Genomic DNA, 13,427 nt, shown 5'->3' with positions numbered 1-13,427 from the left:
ATTTTGCAGCATTTGAAAGGTTTTGGTGCAGAATGCCCTCAGGGGGAGCCCAGTCCAGTTGTGCAAGGCTTACGAATGGCAAGCTAATAAGGAATAAAGCTGAAAAAGGAGGCACTAAAAGCCAGGATAAGCTCTAGCTGACTTGTGTTACCTATAATGTTTTTATTCAGGTAATTACTTCCAACAGTCAGAGGAATGAGGTGTGTGTGGTCATGTAGGTCAATGTCTTCCTCTTGACATGAGTTCCCCTCCTTCTACAGTTAGGTTTGTAACAAAGGACCAAGTGTAGAAAAGAGGCACTACTGCATTTTCTCCAGCCCTCTTTAGAAAGGGTTTTGGGGCATATTAATATATCCAGTCCTTCTCAGTGCTGTTCCTGGCTGGGAGGACACGTTCGAGTACAGCTCGTAAGGAAGGAGCATCTCTGTATGCCAGGTACGCTGTACCGGTCCCATTGTCAGGATGGAAAAATACATGGATAAGAGTAGCAGATACTGATCAGTAACTCAGTTTCTGGCTATCCTATAACAGATTGTTTAAATGGCAAATGTTGGGTGTCTTCCATTTCAAGTGAATAGGTTACACTTTTGTGCGTACTTCCCACAGCTTAGTGTTTCTCTCTGCTGTGTGTAGATGTGCAAGGCTTATCCGAGCCAGGCTCTGCCAGAGTGATAGTTCAGTACTCCAATTACATTTCTGATTCCCTGCCATTTGAAAGCTGCTTCCGATTGCTGTCTGTTTCAAGTGCTGTGCTTTTGTGATCTGACTCTTAAAGGATAACTAGATCTCTCTTCTGCTTCAACTTCCAGGTGTTTCAGTCAAAGGAGGTTCCAGAAAAGACATCATCACCTGAAGAATCGATCCGGATGACGAAAGGAATCACCATGGCAACTGCCAAAGCTGTTGCAGCTGGGAACTCATGCAGACAGGAGGATGTGATTGCTACAGCGAATCTGAGCCGCAAAGCAGTAGCTGATATGCTAACAGCTTGTAAGGTAAAGATTCATTCCCTCTCCTAATATTTTAGGTGTCTAAATCCTTAAATTTAGTTTGTGTTTGTCTTTGAGAAACTAATTATTGTGAGAATTATGAAGTATGACTTAACATCCTATGCCAGAAAGAGAGGGTTTCTGTGCTATGCAAAAGAAATATGGATTAATGTTCTGGTTTCTTTTTGGAGAGAGAGGAAAGTTTTTTGTTTTTTTTTTTTTTATGATTGATAAAAAATCTGCCTGAGTTCTTGTTTCTTTTTTTAAACTGCAAAACAAACTCAGTACAAACAATGGAGCATAAAAATAATGTAATTGTCACCTGATTTTAATATAATGAGGAAAATAATGTGCTGATGTATTGTCAGTATTCCTTTGCTTTCTAAACAACCTTACTGATCTGTTGAATTCCTACAGTGCTTTTAAAGAGTATGTGCCTTTTTATTTTTACTAATTGTAATCCTTCTGTGAGCTGAACTTTTGGAATCTGTGTTTGAGGCAGACAGCTTTCCAGAAATAGTTCTGTAAAACGACTCGCCTACCTGGTAGTAATGTAAAACATACTCATGACCACTTCCCTTCATGCTGAGGTAAGGAAGGGATTATTTGTAATTAGTAGGGGCAAGCCAAAAAGGGGGTTTTACAGAGGCAATTCATTGAGTTTTTAGCAGTGAAATTATGATCACTCTTATTCATAATCACTATTTATGCATCTTTGCTCCTCAAGGTACAAATGATTGCAAGAGAGGAATTAAAGCTTGGGCAGTTTGGCAGGTGCAGAGTTTAAAATTTAGTCAAATTTTTCCCTGTGTAGGTCTATCAATCACTTTTTATCTCCATTATGACTGGAGGTAAGGCTAAGATGGGTTTTAATTTTATTTTTAAATTTATGATTCTGCATTCTGATTTATGTATATATCTTGAATCTAAATCCTTACATCATTTTGACCTTGATGTTCTTTCATGTATTTAACACAATACATGTTCCTGAACACTCGGCTTGCCTTTGGCTTTTGATTCCCTTCCTCCTCTCCCCCAATAAACAGAAAAACTTGGAAGTATAAGCTATACAGGCAGACCCTGGGTTACGTACAAGATAGGGACTGTAGGTATGTTCTTAAGTTGAATCTGTATGTAAGTCGGAACTGGCGTCCAGATTCAGCCGCTGCTGAAACTGATCAGTTTCAACAGCGGCTGAATCTGGACGCCAGTTCCGACTTACATACAGATTCAACTTAAGAACCCCAGGCATCCCCAAGTCAGCTGCTGCTGAAACTGATCAGCGGCTGATTCCAGGAAGCCCGGGGCAGGGGCTTCCTGTAGTCAGCCACTGGTCAGTTTCAGCAGCGGCTGACTTGGGGACGCCTGGGGCAGAGCAGCTGGGGTGCTGCTGGGTTGCTCCAGTAGCGCCGCCACTTCTCGGCGCTACTGGACCAACCCAGCATCACCCAAGCTGCTCTGCCCCAGGCGCCCTGATTCAGCCGCTGCTGAAACTGATCAGCAGTGGCTGAATCAGGACGCCTGGGGCAGAGCAGCTGGGGTGCTGCCAGGTTGGTCCAGTAGCGCCCAGAGCGGCGCTACAGGACCAACCGGCAGCGCCCCAGCTGCTGTACCACAGGCGTCCGGAGCAAAGCCGCGGAGCACAGGGGCAGCGGGACAGCCCAGACGCGCTGTGGCTGTCCTGCTGCCCGCGTGCTCCGCGGCTTTGCTCTGCTTTGCTCCCCGTCTCCCTGGTCTGCAGACCAGGGGGACGGGGAGCAAAGCCGCGGAACACGCGGGCAGCGGACAGCCCTGACGCGTCTGGGCTGCCCGCGTGCTCCGCCGCTTTGCTTCCTCTCCCTGGTCTGCTGGAGACCAGGGAGACGGGCCCCGTTCGTAACTGCGGATCCGACATAAGTCGGATCCGCGTAACTCGGGGACTGCCTGTAGTTTGTGTTGGAGCCCAGAAGTCGCTATGTCTTGTCTCATCCAGTCTTGTATCCTGCTTCTGTCAGAGTCCAAAGCCTGATGCTTCAGGAGAAGATGAAAACACTCTCAAGTGAAGTTGTGCTGTGTTATGGGATCATTTTATGTCCAGAAGCATATTAGTTAAATATCCTTTGTAACTTTAAGACTTGGCTAGCGTAAGTACATATTCATATGGAGATCTATCTGCATTTCACTCTGCAGATTCTTTAGAATACAACTCAAATTAATTGTTTCCTGTTGTGTTCATTTTCACTCCAGTCATTATATAACTTAATTTGATGCCTCTCATACTTTGGTTCATAGATGGCCGGAGACCTACAGATAAGTCATTTAGGGTATGTCTACACTGTAGCTACCCCACGTCTACACAAGCTGCCTGTTATTTCAAAATATTTTTCGAAATAACGGGCCCGCTATTTTGCCATCCATTTTGCCTCATTGCACGAGGGATAAGGGATGGTTCGAAATAGCACATTATTTTGAAATTTGGCACTGTGTAGACATGCCAAATTTCTAAATAAGCTATAAAATAGATTCAAAATAAGATACACAATTTGCAAACCGCAAAGTGCGTATCTTATTTTGAGTTTAGGGTGCTGTGTAGACACACCCTTAGAGACCAGGCAGTGGGGAACAGGATGTTAATAAGGAGTTAAGTATCCATGAGACAATTGCCTTTACAAAGTAATCTAAAGAATGAAAAGAGCTGAGAACAGTTTTGCGTATCGAACTGACAGATTGAAGAGCAGTCTATCTGAGAGCTTGTTGGGTATGATAGTCATTCTTTGGGTTAGGGCCTGTCAGGTTAACTTGGTAATAATGGTGAATTCTTACCACTTGAGTAGCAAGTACTGACCCTTGAAGTCACCATTATTATCACTTGTAGGTGACATTATTAAACTGTAGCTCAAAGTCAGCTGTGTGCCACAGCCACCTTGAAAGCAGTAGAGTAGAAATAACAACTGCAAGGCAGCCTGAAGCTAAAACCAGAAAATAGTATGGTTCAGTACAGTCATGATAAAAGCTTGCCCTCTACTTAGTCCAGTAGATTTGGTTTTGTCCTCCCTGTGTCTTTGTAGCTGGAAAGGATTATTTCAGAGAAACAAGTCTCTGAAATCACTGGAGAGAGGTGGAGAGTTGAGAAAACTAATCATAGACATTATTTAAAACATGACCCAAAACAATCTTAAGTGGGACAACGTCAGTGAGGTAATATCGTATCTTCATTGGATATTCAAGAGCCACTCTACCTTGAATGGTCCGTTGGAGTACGCGCTATTTATGGTAAACAATCAGTTTTATCTTGTGTGTAGCTGAGAAACTTAGAAACCGTGTGTGGCTTGAAGGCCTCTCTCTTTCGCAGCTACAACTAGACTACATGGTCTTAAGTTTGTTGAATAACTTAATTATGTGTGCCACCTCTCCTTAGCCAGAGCTATATTAATTTAAAACATAATTTAACAAGTTGGTATTTTTGGTACTTATGCTAATGTGTTTTATACACTTATAATAAATTTCCTTTGGTAATAGATGGTATCAAGCTGTATAAATGTAGTATCAGATCCCTTGTAGAAAGTCTTTTTACCTGTATTTTAAAATATTGGCTTTGGATTTAAATGGCTTGTGATACTGAGTTCCATTGGTTAATTGTATACAATGAAAAAACAATCCATGATAAATCTGCATATCCCTTTCCCTTGAACTTGAAGACGGTGAAAGGAGCCCCTGACTTGCTTTGCTATATCATCAAAGCAGCAAGACACTTGCAAAATGGTGGGAGGGGGCATAGAGGACAATTTTCCCAGGGGCCAGTGATTTAAAAGGGCCTTGGACCCTGACCCTAGTGGCAGCCAGGAACTCTGTTGGGTACTTTTAAATCACCTGAGTAGGCTCCTTCCATCTTGTACCCTTCCTCTGAGCCTGGAGCCACAAAATCCCACTGGGCCCTGCCCCACCCCCAATCAAAGCCACAAGCCCCGAGTGCCCCCGCAGGCCGGAGGAGTCTTGGGCTGGCTACCTGCACCCCTGTCCAGAGAAGTACTGAGTGCTCCCCTCTGCCCAGAAAAACCCCAAGCATGCTACTCCCTAGCCAGAGGGCTCCAGGCCAGCTGCAGCCCTGTCTCCCCCTCCCTTCCCCACACCCAACCTGCTCTGTGGAAAAGTGTCTCTTCAAAGATGCTTTTCCTATGCCCTCTGAAAGTTCCAGGTGGCTGAGTGATAAATACCACTGGGTTGGGTCTAGGGAAGGGAAGGGGGAGGCCTGGCAGCAGCTGGCTCCAGGTAGGTGGGGCACAGGGCTGCAGCTGGCCCCAGGATCCTCCCGGCTGATAAAGGGAGGGTCTCCTCTGGGCAGGCATGGGATGGGGCTGTGACCGGCCAGGGGATCCTCTGGTCGAGAGGGGGCGCTTGTGTTTTCTCTAGGCAGAGGGGCTTGTGGCTCCAGCTGAGGAAGGGGGCTGGTGCCCATTGATTGTTCTATCCTGCGGCCTGGAATAGTTGTTGGTGGGCCTGTTTTTGTGATAGTTGGTGTAATACTATGTATTTTATGAGAAATTCTATTTAAGTCTTCTGAATAGGACTAATATTGTCAGATGATAAACAAATTATGGGTTGGATCTACTAAAACATAAAATGAACCCACCCAGATGCATGTGTGTTATGTACAGTACATTTAATGTCAAGAATATGGATGTGTATTAAATTTCACCTCAACTTCCCTGAAACAGAGGGATTCAGATCTAGTGTATTTCATAATTCTACAGTAATTATGCAGTATGTGAATTGCCTGGCCACTGGAATTCCATAGCTTGCAATGTACAGGAGGTCAGTCTAGATGATTAAGATGTTCCACAGTGGCCATAAAGTCTGTGAGTCTGTAAGTCAGCATTTATCAGTAGTTACTATTTGAAAAAAAATGTTAGTTACCGTGGAATCTCTGGAACTGATCCTATGATCCCATTAAACTTGATGGTGACACTCTTAATTGAAAAGTACAGGAGATTGGATCGGATCTTAAGGTAAAAACAGGTTTGACCTTTATACGTGTGTATAAATAATAACTACGCATTGACTGCTGGGAAATACTGATTTAAAAAAAAATCTTAGTAGTGAGTGTTGTAGCAAAATTAGCAGGGAAGAAAACTCTCTAGGACAAAGGTATGATCCTCAGTTGTATAGCTGCAGTTAAAGTTTACATATCTTGTATTCTCATGAAGGGTATGTCAGTGTGACACAACATTAGCATTGTACACAGACTGCTGACCCCTAATGCTAGAAGCACTTGGAGAGAGGCTGGGGCATGATAGCATAGAACGGGGGTACATTAGAAGTCTCAAAAACAGGAGAGAAAAGAGATGAAGGAGCAAGGAGATCATGGACTGTCAAGCAAGATGCTGGCCTGGATCTGGGTTCAGTTCTCAGATGCTCAGCAGAATTCCTGTTATCACCTTGAGAAAGTCCATTTTTCTGTGCTGCACTTCCCCACCTGCACAAGGATAATAATGACACTTTCTCCCAGCTATTGTCTTGTTTGTCTAGATTTTTAGCTCTGTGAAGAAGGGGGTGGGTGTACAAGTAGCTACCTTGTCAGCCGTTGTCTCAACCTCACTTGAAAAACCGTAGACATTTCTATGATATAAAAATAATTAATAATGAAGCACAATGTGTCGAGAGGATATGTTGCCAATTGCAGCAGGGAAAACTGGCAGCAGGAATTGACAAGAGTAATAGCTCTACAAGCTAAATCATCTAACCTGTGGGGGAAAACCAGAGTTGGAATGTGATATTTTTGAAGCTTTGTCCACTATTGCTTGTCATGACTATAGCATTTCTCAAGTGTCTGAAATAAACTTGCTAAACAGAGTTGGGAATGCAAGAGAATATCAAACCATTGGTAGAAGGTTTGGGAAAGTCCTTTAAAAACTAACCTAAGCCACTTCCTCCACTTAAAGCAGAAAAAAATCTGCTTCCAAACTGTTCTACAAGATGAGCTATGTGTCTTGATCTAATACAACATGTCACACAGAAAGTAACTAAAAGAAGTGAGACTTTCTGAGGAAATTCAGTTAAATTTATATTGCAGGAAAACATTCTGAAATACATGAATGAATATGCTTGTTGTTAGTTTGCTGCTGGATGAATAATCTGTTGAATATATATTCTTGATATAAGAAACAGTGCCTGATTCTATTCCCAAGGAAATAAATAGTTTTTTCATTGACTTCTGTGGGAGGTGGACTAAGCCTTTGAAGATGTTTTGATCTGTTCATGCTTCTTCCAAAAACATTGTATTGTCTCAGCAGATTGTGTACACTAAGGGTACGTCTAGACTACAGGGTTTTGTCGACAGAAGTTTTGTCGGCAGATACTGTCGACAAAGCTTCTGTCGACAAAGAGCGTCTAGACTACATTCAGTTCTGTCGACAAAGCAAGCTGCTTTGTCGACAAAACCCTGTAGTCTAGACACAACCCTACATGCAATAACACCTTCTGTTGACAGAACTCTGTCGACAGAAGGCGTTATGCCTCGTAAAATGAGGTTTACCAGCGTCGACAAAACTGCTGAGTTCTGTCGACGGTATGTCGACAGAACTCAGCGGTAGTGTAGACGCAGGTATAGTTTTGTCGACAAAAGTCCACTTTTGTCGACAAAACTCTGTAGTCTAGACACACCCTAAGATTAATATGAGCACTTAGAATAATTTCTTGTAGAAGTTTGAAAAGATTTTTGGTATCTGAGTGTTTTTGTAGCATCTGTCACCATAGCATTGAAGTATGTATAAGGTAAATGAAATATGTGGGATAAAGTCGCTGTTGGATTTGAAGTTTTTTTTTCCCATTTGTGGATAAGAAATAAATTGTTCTGGAGCTTTCTAAACTTTGTTCATTGTCTCTAATAAAGGAGTCACCCAGCCTTAAATATGCTAAAAGAAACTCCCAAAACAAAATCCAAAGAACTATTACAAAGTGGGGAGCCAACTGTATTTAATGTTAGATTGTAGGGGTTGGTGCTTGACTGCTCTTGAACTAACCAGTAGAGGGAGCCCATTAACCAGCTAAGTCTAATGTGACATCATCAGTTAGGATGATGATAAGGAAACAAAGAACTGATCAAAATGTGCAAAACAGACTATTAAATGTTGAATCCTAACTGCAAATACCAGAAGATAAAAATACTGAGAAGAGCATACTAGGAGTGGGCAGTCACATAAATAAAACTGCATTTTAAGATGTATTCTTAAAAATTAATACCAAGTTTAAATATCCTCACAGGTCTACTTTCCAAATATCATTTTAGCAAGAGTGAGTCTGTAATGCAGGACTACTTCCGAATTTTTTTTATTTTGCCCTTATTACTTGCCGTACATATTTAACCACGTGAAATCTATCAAGCTTAGTCATTAATGAGCCAAATGCTGCAGCATGATTAAAAGACAGGCATGCTTCTTTGCAATCATGCATTTTCTCATATACAGACTAATACTGGCCTTCATTGCACTTTATAAAGGAGGCCAGCATCATTATCTCCATTTTACAGCATGGAAAACTTACACACAGATGTGACTTGCCCAGGATCACCCAGCAGGCCAGTAGCACCACTGAGAATTGAACGTGAATCTCTTGAAGTCCAAGTACAATGCTCTGTCCATTAGCCTGCACTGTCTCTGATATGGCTCCATTCGTTGTGTCTTCCCACGAGGGACTGCACAGACCAGTCACATTTTAGATGGAATATTCAAGGGTTTGTGGGTGATAGGGATCTGAAAGGTTAAGGGTGATGCTTGCCAGTTCTGGTTAATTGGTCAGGTTCTCCGCAGACGGCCTTTTTAGGTTATTTCTAAGGTCCCCCTCCATAGTTCTGCTCCTCTCCACTACCTTTGCTTTGTAGTTTTTGAGTGTTAATATTATTTTGTCTCCTCAGCAAGCTTCCTATCACTCAGACGTGAGTGAAGATGTTCGAGCGAGAGCACTGCGATTTGGAACAGAATGTACCCTGGGATACTTGGAACTCCTAGAACATGTCCTCCTGGTAAGAAGTAGCCTATAAGCAAGTACTGAAGCTTTGCCAAGAACAAATCCTCTCTCTGAGCTCTTTTCATCACCATTGCCAACGTTGGCTTTTTTATTAGCTTGCTGCAAGTTCCTGAACAAATGGTTAAAATAGCTTCGCACTTTCTGAAAAGAGCGAGAAGGGAAGCTGAAGGTGTTGCAAAGAGCTCTCTTCTAGAGCTTAGTTAAACATGAGGCAGTGAAGGCATCACATCATCTAAAAATGGGCCCCTTTAAAATCATATATTGGTGGGTAGAACACACACCGATCACCCACACCACCACCATTGTGAAATCCCTAGGGGAGCACTACATGCACATGCATGCCGACCCTATCCTGAGGTAAGCAAAGCAAATAGCTGTCCGAAGCCAATCCCAAAGCCCCACCTAATGTGAATGTGAAAAAAGCTCCCCAAACCTGTCCATTTTTTCACTTAGTCTTCTGACTGACTGACTGACTAACTCTGAAGCTGCGAATACTGAACCATATGTGCTTTTCAGGAAACTCGACACTTTTTTGGTTGTATTATAGCATTGTTTCAACACGGCCATTTCAAACATAAAGCATGGGGTGTGTAAGACATTTTTTAATGAAATACTCGACTATTCTCAAGTTGACTTGCAGCTGCAAGTACTCATGTGCACGACCTCCAAGAAGCTACTTTTCAGTGGCTGCTGTGTGATATGAGACTCCTGGGTAGGAAATACATTGTCAGGCAGAAACTGTAATGTGTCTAGTTAAATTAAATTAACAGTTGTGTGTGGGAATAAAGATAAAGTTTAAAAAAAATAGATGCCTGATTATATTAATGGTTGTCACGAGCAGGGAAGAGCATGTAAGAAACTTGTTAGATCTCATTATTGGACCTTTCCCAGCAGAGAATAATTTACATTTAGAAATCTAGTATATTTTTAGTACAGTTGTACTTGGGAACTTTGTCACGTTTTATCCACTCTTAATTAATATTGCAGTATCTGAGTCAACATTATACATTCAGGGACACCAGAGAGCATAATGTTTGGCCATCAGAGCCCTTCAAAATACCACCCTCTACAGGTTTTAGATTCAATAAGTACAATAACCGAGACTTCATATGCCAAAAGCTCCCTCTGTGCTGGGTCATAAAGTGTAAAGTGCATGTTACCTGAGTGCTCACATACAAGTAACACGGCTTTGCCACGCTTGTGAATTATCAAAATTATCTAGGTGATAAACATCTCAGTATTCAAGTCAAAAGTCCTGTTGGGTGACCTATGTGAAGTGTGATCTTACCCATTTCCTAGTGGAGGCACTATTTGAGTATTCGATACTACCCAGAAAGGCACCCTCAGGAGAGTAACAGATGGAGCTCCCCTCTCATACCTTCAGATGGCCTCTGTGTGGGAGATTGGTGCGTGGCAAACTTTCACACTGTGTCCATGCTCTGTCTGTGTTTTGTGTAAATACAGAACATCAATCTCCAGCATGTGTCATGAGTTCAAAATCCACGCAAGGTAGCTGGGAAACATCAGTTTGTGCACATCCCCCCATTCATTTAATTGCCACATTGTTGCCATTATTAAGAGTAGTACTGATGTCACAGACTGTTTCTGCAGCTGAAAACATGGCACTTTGCTGCAGTCATGATCATGCAGTATGTATTTTTGGAAATTGCAGCTGTGTGGGAAGGTTGGCTCTGAAAGGCACAGTGGTACTGCCTGCTGGGTTGGAGGAGTCTCAGAAAGGGCCCTGGTTATAGCCCTCATTGTTGCAAAAGGTATTTATTGTATAAATATGGCAGCAGGTTGCTTGGCTTTTCAGGGTTCAGGTATTTATATTTACTATGGAAGCAAAGCTCTTCAGCCTGAGACTTGTTGCAACTATCTTGTGACAGTTAAAAACCTCCCGTCTGGGTTTCTCTCACATCTTGTGGCACAAGAAACGCGCCATCAATTTCTGCATATTCCTCAGAAGCGCCCTCCTCTCCCCCCGCAAAAAAACTGATAGCAAGGATCAGAAAGGCCAGGGAGCTTCAGTTTAAGTTAATACTCATGGAGAAGTCGCTCCGTCCAGCCTCTGACCCAGAACATACACCACCACTGAGACAGCCTTCTCTAGTCGGAGTGTCTGAAAGGACAGCTCCCTCAGGGACAAGTGCCAGAGACCTGCTCTGGGTATGGTATCCAGAAATCGCTCTCATTTCCCCCTCAATAAAGTGTGGTAACACAAAAAATCAGCCCTGGTACTGATGGCATCCAAAGCACCAGATTGTGAGGCACCAGGAACGTCTGGCAGCGAGACAACCCTTGGAACAAAAGACTCAACACAGATCTTCTCTAGGGCAGCTTCCCACTCGAAGGGCAAATCGGCTCAGTCAGCACCAGCAAAGCTGCTCGCTCCCTCAGCACCGAGCGTCTAAATGCCACCACCTGCTGTTTCCTCACATCATTGTAAGCGGTTGGTACAGGCACATCTTTCAGCCCTTTCTCTGGCACCCTTCCTAGTACCAGCCTTCCTGGCACTGCAACACTTCACCAGCCATGCAGATTTAGTAGCTACCTCAACACCTGGAACACCTCTGTTTAGTGCCAATGGAACCCCAACAGCCTCCCGATTCATCCTCTCCACTACGCCTGTTGGATCAGCCCCCTCTAATGTTTAGTAAAGAGAAAGACGAAACCTCTCAAGACTTACATGCTCCACGCCATTCAGTGCCTAGACCGGTGGTTCTCCAAGTGTGGTCTGCGGACCTCTAGTGGACTGCGGACTATCTTGCAAATGAGCTGTGGGCTCGCAGCTCTCCACCCTGCAACAGGGAGCCAGTGCTGGCACTCTAGCCCCAAGATCTGCCCCGCCCACCCCACCCCCACGAGGCCAGTGCCGGCTTCCTGCTTCAGAGGACCAGGAAGGGCAAGCCTCATGAGCTGGATCCAGCTTGAAGGGAAGAAAATGGCTTTCGCATTGCCACTGCCACTCCCACCCCCGGGTGGGGGAACGGCAATGCAGGAAACAGCTCACCTAGAGGCTTTCCCCACTGCTCTCATAGTGGGCAGTGGGGCCAGGGCCTGGGAGCAGCAGATAGCATGGAGCCAGGTAAGCGCTCCCCTCCCGCACCCCATGCCCCCAACATCCTCACACACACCCTCCCACCGAGATCACTCACTCCACCCCACTTCTGCATCCACCCTTCCCTTCTAGGCTCCCATCCCGCTGCTGCACCTATCCTCCCAGCCAGACCTGCAGCCAACTCTTTCACCCGTTTTGTCATCATGGGTGGTTGGCTGATGGTCTGTGGAAAGCTTTGCATTGAGTGGGGTGGGCTATGGGCCAAAAGGTCTGAAAACCACTGACCTGGACCAATGCAACAACCACCACCGTGGCAGCCCCCTCAGCGGGTGCCCCCACCAATACCAATTCTACCTAATTGTCCCTACTGGGACCCCTTAGGCTATGTATAGAGCTCAGCACCCTCAACCTACTCAACAGTCAGCTCCAACTCATTGATCAGAGGCTTCTCCAGCCCCCTTCTTTCGCAGATCCAGAAGAGGATCCAGAAGCCATGGGGGACAGGGGGACATGCCTTCCCCACCCCTCAGAAGAGGATTTGAAATCATTTCAGGAGCTGTACAATGGAGTGGCTGACTCTTTGGCAATCTATATGGAACAGTTATCAGAGACACAACGTAGGCTCACGGACATTGTCCACATGTCTCCAGCTGCCAAACTTGCCCTGCCAATCAATGGAAATGGAGCAGACTCCAGCCACCTTCCCTCCCTCCCTCGTGCACATGATCAGACAAAAAATACCGTGTTGCCCCACTGGGCGCAGATTTCCTTTTCACTCGTCCCTCCCCAAGTTCTCTAATGGTCGATGCTGTGAATCAGAGGGGCAAGCAGAATGTCACCTCTGCCACCCCCTGTGGTAGGAACTGGAAGTGGCTTGATTTATTTGGCAGGAAAGCCTATTTGTCCACCACTCTGCAGCTCAGGATCACAAACAATGCCATGTTGCTAGCAAAGTACACTCACGATACTTTATTCCAAATGTCAGCTTTTATTGACCAGCTGCCTGATGGTAAAAAAGAACAGTTTACGGCCAATATAAACGAGAGTTCCCTCATCCCCCGCACAGTGCTCCAAACTGCTCTGGCTTCAGCAGACACGGCTACATATTCCAAATCCATGGCAGTGGTTATGCAATAGGCATCCTGCCTACACCCTTCACATTTCCTGAAAGAGGTTGTCTGTAGTGGAGGATCTGCCTTTGGGGGGCTTCACGCTCTTTGTGGAATCCATCCACACTCTTGAGGATTTGGGGTCCACGTTGATAACCTGGGCGATATACGTGCCTGTGACCAAGAGAGAACAAGGCAAGGTTTTTAATCAGCCATTCAGAAGCACTCCTTACACACACAGCCCTAGAGACAGTATGATAGGCATAA

General features: G+C 44.4%; 1 protein-coding gene across 9 annotated transcripts in view; it reads left to right on the top strand.

Moving 5' to 3' along the window:
* TLN2 (talin 2) overlaps nt 1-13,427 on the top strand; it is a 368,094-nt gene that overhangs the window by 325,597 nt on the left and 29,070 nt on the right. For all 9 annotated transcript variants that reach the window (XM_075897670.1, XM_006127334.4, XM_006127338.3 and 6 more), the window contains 2 exons: nt 810-995; nt 8,878-8,985. In XM_075897670.1, coding sequence (XP_075753785.1) covers nt 810-995; nt 8,878-8,985 — 294 coding nt within the window. The remainder of the gene's footprint in view (nt 1-809; nt 996-8,877; nt 8,986-13,427) is intronic.

The sequence above is a fragment of the Pelodiscus sinensis genome, chromosome 14 (genome assembly GCF_049634645.1).
Source record: "Pelodiscus sinensis isolate JC-2024 chromosome 14, ASM4963464v1, whole genome shotgun sequence".
In the NCBI taxonomy this organism is placed as follows: Eukaryota; Metazoa; Chordata; order Testudines; family Trionychidae; genus Pelodiscus; species Pelodiscus sinensis.
Note: the sequence above shows the minus strand (reverse complement) of the source record. Positions and strands in the feature narration are given on the sequence as shown.